This window comes from Medicago sativa, chromosome 6, assembly GCF_051527215.1.
Source record: "Medicago sativa cultivar Bolivia chromosome 6, Bolivia_mono, whole genome shotgun sequence".
Classification (NCBI taxonomy): domain Eukaryota; kingdom Viridiplantae; phylum Streptophyta; class Magnoliopsida; order Fabales; family Fabaceae; genus Medicago; species Medicago sativa.
The window spans coordinates 25,280,854-25,287,964 of record NC_140754.1 but is presented as its reverse complement, the minus strand read 5'-3'; the positions used below and the strand labels follow the sequence as shown (position 1 = coordinate 25,287,964).

The following is a 7,111-nucleotide window of genomic DNA, read 5'->3' as shown; positions in this document are numbered from 1 at the left end:
CTAAAAAGGATTCCAAGTATGAAAGAGAAAAAGATGAGTTTAGGAGAAGAAAAACCCAGATTTGGTGTCACACCACTCACCACCTTGTCATAAAGTAATATATATATATATATATATATATATATATATATATATATATATATATATATATATATATATATATATAATATTTTCTACTTTTTGATTTTGCCTTTTTTCAAAATTTGGTTATTTTAGTTTGATGAAAGTAACAATAACAAAATTAACGTCCATTAGTTATAACTTACTATATATAGACACATTCACAAACACAAGTCATTACCCTGTCAAAATCTTTGACACCAACGTTGTCTTCGGAGTCTTTCTTTTTTCACATTCTTTGTTATTCTAAATCTTGTAAACTCTCTCCAGAATCATTTTCTGGAACAATTCTTATACCTTTTGGTGCAAAAAAAAACTGTTTCTGGAGGGTCTTAAAGGACCAAATATTTTTGATGTTATGGAACAGAAACATGTTTTTTTGTCAGCATTGAGTGTTGGTGTTGGATTAGGTGTTGGACTTGGATTGAGTTCTGGACAAGCTGTCCAGAAATGGGTTGGAGGGAATCGCGATATCGATGAGGTTTCTGGTGAGCAGATTGTTGAAGAACTCAAGAGACTTGTTGTTGATGGAAAAGATAGCAAAGTTACATTTGATGAGTTTCCTTATTACCTAAGGTAATTTTTTTTTAATAATTATGAAAAAATATTAACTGAAAATTTATGTTAATTATATTTATATTTTTGTGGGAAAACATTGTCAGAATTTGTGTTAGTATATGATATAATGGTGTTTATGGTAATTTTTGGGTTTTAATGATGTTTGAGACATGGATCTATTAAGATAGATTTGTAAATTTCATGTTCTGAATCTTTGGACATATAAATCTTGGGACTTTCCAAATGGGGTTTCTTTGATGAATTTTCTTTGATTGTTGGTTGGATTCATCTATGCTTTTTTGTCAATCCCAATCTTTCTTAGATTTTCATTTTTTTTGTTATGATCTTAACCTCCCACTTTTTGGGAAAATGGGCTCTGGTAATCCAAAGTTAGGTCAGGAGATAAGTAAAGTCAGACCAATGATTGTTCTGGTCATGATTTGAGCTCGGGTTTTCCCGAACAATTCATCTGTAATTAGAGTTTATTAACCACTTGAGCCAAACTTGGTTTCTTAGAGTTTTATTTGGCATATAATGCCATAATAAAGGCTAAAATCTGGTTCATGCTAGTTCTGTGGTTAAACATAACAGTTTATTCACCCTCTTCATAGAAGTTGTAAAAAGTGCCTTTTTGCAATTTTCTATTCTTCTTCTCTACTTCAACTTAACAGTTCCGTTCTGATCCGAAGCATATAATTTATAAACACCGGTCTGATTAGTATACATCAGTGAAATTATATTCATATAATCTATCCAAGATGGAATTTAAAGATCAGTTTTTTGTTCTCTGAAAAGCTATTATCGGTGAAACACTTCCTTGAAGGAAAAAGACAGGCAAGTGAAAAGGACCGCCATTGTCGGTTTAAGGACTAATGATTAACGCCTTGCCCTGTCACAACTAAAAAACATGGCAAGTAGATTATGTCGAGCAAAGAGTAAAGGAATGTTATGTAATTATGACTAGATTCTCTTGCAGTCTTTATCAGAAACATAGCGATGAATTTCGTCCTTTTTTTCTTTTGCTTTCAATTTAGGAATATACAAACTTTCATAGATATATTGTTTCCTAAACGATGGTCAATCATAGATAAATTAATCACATGTTTTTTCATCTGGTTTATTTTACAGCGAAAAAACTCGAGTTTTGCTGACAAGTGCGGCATATGTTCATTTAAAGCATCTTAACTTTTCCAAGCACACAAGAAACCTCTCACCGGCAAGCAGGGCTATTTTACTTTCTGGTCCTGCAGGTACATTATGTACAAGTGTTTATTCTTGTCTCGCATAAACGTCTTTTTTGATTTTCAAGTTGACCTTTTTTGACTAATGCTTGTTTATTTTACTTTTTGAAGAACTTTATCAGCAAATGCTTGCCAAAGCTTTAGCACATTACTTCGAATCGAAGTTGCTATTATTAGATGTTACTGATTTCTCTGTGAAGGTAATTTAATTTTTTTTTTTTTTTGTTTTGTAACCGGTTGTATACATATACATATAGATTTACGTATATTCATATGTTTTGTGTTTTCCCTTGTGCAGTTGCAAAGCAGATTTGGAATTCCAAGAAAAGAACCAGTAAGTCTAACTTGCAACTTGTTATTTTCGTTACGTATATACTTTGAAAAAGAACAATGGAAGACATTTAGTTTTTAGTTCAGTCAAAATTTTGCGACTCATTTGCATATTTTTGTGTAGTGTTTCAGAAGGTCGATATCCGAGATGACTTTGGAACGAATGTCTGGTTTGTTTGGTTCCTTTTCAATGACGCCTTCAACCGGTGAAACTAGAGGTACTCTCCGTCAACAAAACGTTGAAAGTTCGAATAATCCTCCAAGGCTTCGGAGGAATGCCTCTGCTGCGTCTGATCTAAGTAGCACTTCTTCCCAAAGTGGTTCAACAAATCCAGGTTATAATTTTGAACTATATGTTACCTTGTTAACCATATTTAGGCTTGACCACCCGAACAATCGATCTACTTTTATCGCTTATTCATGAAATTTCGTTGTCTTGTAATATTATGCTAACTTCTTTGAATTATGTTTTCAGCTACTTTACGACGCACGAGTAGCTTGTGTTTTGATGAGAAGCTCTTTGTACAGTCACTTTACAAGGTGATTTAATTACTGAATTATTTCGCAAGATCGTCTTTGAATTTTATCTAACAACTACATTCGTATCGGCTCAATTTTGCAGGTTTTGGTTTCTATCTCAGGAACTGATTCCATCATTTTATACATAAGGGATGTTGAGAAGCTTGTTCTAAAATCACCAAGGTTATTTAATTTACTACAAAGAATGATAAATAAACTATCAGGTTCAGTGTTGATACTCGGTTCTCAGATATTAGATATAGAATATGATTGCAAAGAATTGGACGAAAGGGTCGCTAGGTTATTCCCTTATAACATCGAGATCAAAGTTCCCGAAGATGAAACTCATCTCGGTAGCTGGAAAGGCCAACTTGAAGAAGACATGAAAATCATTCAGTTTCAAGATACTCGAAACCACATTGCTGAAGTACTCGCGGAAAATGACATTGATTGCGATGACTTGAATTCAATATGTCATGCAGACACCATGATACTTAGTAACTATATTGAAGAAATTGTTGTATCCGCAATTTCTTACCATTTGATGACTACTAAGGAACCAGAATACCGAAACGGAAAACTAGTTATCTCATCCAATAGGTAAATATCTTCACAATGACTGTTCAAGAAATTGATTTTATTCTATAACAAGATTTTCTTGTTACTGATCTTGTATATCAATGTGGACAGTTTGTCTCAGGGATTGAGTCTGTTCCAGGAAGGCAAGAGTAGTGGAAATCTGAAGACTAATGATTCTAACAAGGTAATTTTGTTTATACGTATTTTATCATATCGAAGAACCTAGCTTTGATATGCCTATTGCACCGAGGAATACGTAAGAGCATGTCAAGCTAAACAATAGGATAAACTCCTATCATATTTTCGTTTGCATTGTCGCGACCCTGCTGCGCATACTGCTGATCAGGGACAAAATAGCATCAAAGCTAGAAAAAGAATGCTGAAGAGTGCTTATCGATTTGTTTTCTTTATGTTAGGAAAATGTTGACGATATTGCCGGCGCAAAGAATGATGTGAGGAATGAACACCAAGCACCAGAAAATAAAAGTGAGGCCGAGAAATCTATCCCTGTAACGAAAAAAGAAGGCGAAAATCCAGTGCCTGTAAAAGCAGTAAGATCAATTTTCTTAGAACCTAAACTGTATACTGCTTATTTTTTTTCATACTTTAAATTAATTGTACATGCTTGCAGGAAGTTCCGGACAACGAGTTCGAGAAGCGAATTAGACCAGAGGTTATCCCTGCAAATGAGATAGGTGTTACATTCGCAGACATCGGTGCATTGGATGAGATAAAAGAATCACTTCAAGAGCTAGTAATGCTTCCCCTTAGGAGACCAGACCTCTTCAAAGGTGGACTTCTAAAGCCATGTAGAGGTATATTACTCTTCGGTCCACCTGGTACCGGAAAAACAATGCTAGCCAAGGCGATTGCGAATGAAGCAGGAGCAAGTTTCATTAACGTCTCGATGTCCACCATCACTTCAAAATGGTTCGGAGAAGACGAGAAGAATGTCCGAGCTTTGTTCACGCTAGCAGCTAAGGTTGCTCCGACTATTATATTCGTCGATGAAGTTGACAGCATGCTCGGTCAGCGTACTAGAGTCGGAGAACATGAGGCCATGAGGAAGATTAAAAATGAATTCATGACACATTGGGATGGACTATTATCTGGACCTAATGAACAAATTCTTGTTCTTGCTGCTACCAACAGACCATTTGATCTTGATGAAGCGATTATACGACGGTTCGAGCGCAGGTAAGACCACATCTTGTCTTATTGTTAGCATTGATCATCTATTGATTCTGTTCAACTACATCATTTTTTGCCATTAGAACAAAGTCACATTCATCATCTTCATTATTTGTTACTAGCGTGCAGACAGACACTAATGTGCACGCTTAAAAAACTCAAGTATTCGATTGGCTAAAGAAAGACAATTATAAATAAAATAGTTTAAGTGAAGGGTAAAATTGGAAGAAAAAAGACAAACCGAAAATCGATATCTTTATTATACATAGGTATAGATGAACAACTTGATGACCATTAAAAAACCTAAAAATTCATAATTAACAAATATTCCATCAAATTTTTTATTGAGAATGAAGCATGGAATCTAAATTATTTTATCCATACATTTATATACTTTATCCTCATGATCTTGCACATGGATCCCTCTGTCAACAGCTTGTATAGTTTCTGTCTCAACTCATTCAGCAACAGTTTTTGTCTCTTCATTTTAAATTACTTGGAAGTGCAAAAACAATACTCATCAATTATGAACACTATTTTAATTTTCAGATAAATTAATATTACTATAATTTTTTAATATTGAGCAGGATCATGGTTGGTCTTCCATCTGCTGAGAATAGGGAAATGATCCTTAAAACTCTTATGTCAAAGGAGAAACACGAAAACTTGGACTTCAAGGAACTAGCAACCATGACAGAAGGATTTAGTGGAAGTGATCTAAAGGTAAATTTTTCGATCGTTTATATAGTTTTATTTTTTGTTTTGAATCTTATGAAATTAATAACTAATTTTATGCCAACAGAATTTGTGCATAACCGCGGCTTATCGACCTGTTAGGGAGTTAATACAGCAGGAGAAAAAGAAGGAAATGGTAGTTTTGATAAAACTTTCATAATGTTATGATCAATATCTCTATGTTAATATCAATAACTGAGTATTGGTTGCTTCTTATATCAGGAAAAGAAGAAAAAAGAGGCAGAAAGTGTAAATTCCGAAGATGCTTCAAATAATAACGATAACGATGAACCAGAAATCATCTTGAGGCCTTTAAGTATGGAAGACATGAAACAAGCTAAGAATCAGGTAGGTTGAACTAAAAATCATTCACTTAAATGACTGTCAAGTAATTAAATAGCGGCTATAGTGGCACTATAATATCGCAGAATTATTGAGAAAATACACAATTTCGTACAAAGTGTTGTCAAATAGCGGCTATATTAAAAAAGCTAGCGGAATTCAAACAAACCACTATTTTCCGTGATCCGCGGTTGATATGAGAAAAAGAGAAACATGTTACATTATACATGAAACTAAATATTTCATTCATGCTTCATCGGTTAACAATATCTCACATGTCATTATCTATCGATTATCGATGAATGTTTATATGCAGGTGGCTGCAAGTTTTGCATCAGAAGGTTCAGTAATGGCTGAGCTAAAACAATGGAATGAATTGTACGGCGAAGGCGGTTCAAGGAAGAAACAACAGCTCACATACTTCCTTTAAAAGTGTGAAATGCTAATTTCATTTTGGATTTGTCACATATATCCTAAAGGGTATATTTCAACAAAGCAAGGAAATATCTTGAATCAAAAGCATGCCCTTCAAGTGTTCCAAAGATATAAAAGCTAAGAGGGCTCTAGAATTTTTTTGGATTGTTTACAAAGCAATTGCCAATTGTATTAGAAGATTATTAGTATTGTGTCATGTGAGGTTTTGGAAGATGCAATTGATTTTTAGGAAGTAGGAATATTTTATACCAAAACTTTAGATATGTTGTAATATATTATATGAGTATTTTCAGACAGTAGAATTTTGTATATTGATTTATGTAGTTGAACTTGTTATAGTTTGGTTCAATTAGTAATGGTGATTGTTATGGATTGCATAAAATGGTGAGTTTATCTTTAAACTGAGATATCTTAATAAAAGATTGTATCATAAATGACAATGGACGTTCATGTCACACTAATAACATAAGAAAAATGTTAACGAATGTCTCATGACACTCTTTAGGCTTTAAATGATAAAATTTCATAAAAATTTGTGTAATTAATACGAGACTCATAACATAATAGACACTTGTGTATTTTTGTAGCACAATATGTCAAAATGATCTATGTGGGACAAAAAAAATAATATTTAAAGGACTAATCTAGTATAATAAAAAAAATTAAAGGAACACATGTATTTTATTCATTGTTTTCCATTTTTTTTTAATTTTTACTCTTTTGTTGATTATTTTATATTCTAAAACAAAGAATGCATGGGCTTTAAGCCCATCATTTGACTCCCTCCTACTCTTCTGTCATTCTTTATGGAAAATTGCTCTTTAGACTTCCTTATTTGTTGTCACGCACACCAAATTTACCTTTTTATTCCTAACAACAGTTAATTGTGGTTCGTTCTTAACGACAGTTGTCGTACACTAATTTTTCAGTGACGGTTAATTGCTCTATTTTTTTTTTTTTTGGTCTTATACCAGAATAGGTACAAACAACTCCCACATTTTCAATTTGTTCCAAACTCGAACCAAAGTCCGAGAAACCAACCTCCATCCAATTTCTTCAAA

General features: G+C 33.4%; 1 protein-coding gene across 1 annotated transcript; it reads left to right on the top strand.

Annotated features, from left to right (window-relative positions):
• Window positions 1–299: 299 nt before the first annotated feature.
• LOC146914147 (uncharacterized) lies at window positions 300–6,432 on the top strand. The gene is made up of 14 exons (XM_085717066.1): window positions 300–696; window positions 1,807–1,928; window positions 2,031–2,119; window positions 2,218–2,253; window positions 2,374–2,584; window positions 2,725–2,789; window positions 2,872–3,368; window positions 3,459–3,531; window positions 3,764–3,898; window positions 3,979–4,544; window positions 5,126–5,261; window positions 5,341–5,409; window positions 5,496–5,621; window positions 5,932–6,432. Exons 1-14 carry the CDS (start codon window positions 479–481, stop codon window positions 6,043–6,045), a joined length of 2,457 nt encoding a protein of 818 aa, XP_085573192.1. The 5' UTR covers window positions 300–478; the 3' UTR covers window positions 6,046–6,432.
• The last annotated feature ends 679 nt before the right edge of the window (window positions 6,433–7,111 follow it).

Bases quoted from the DNA above. Each gene is read 5' to 3' on its own strand.
- LOC146914147 (XM_085717066.1), top strand. From the start codon at position 479: ATGGAACAGAAACATGTTTTTTTGTCAGCATTGAGTGTTGGTGTTGGA. The intron at 2,254-2,373 runs GTAAGTCTAACT...ATTTTTGTGTAG, and splicing joins GAATTCCAAGAAAAGAACCA to TGTTTCAGAAGGTCGATATC. The intron at 5,622-5,931 runs GTAGGTTGAACT...GTTTATATGCAG, and splicing joins TGAAACAAGCTAAGAATCAG to GTGGCTGCAAGTTTTGCATC.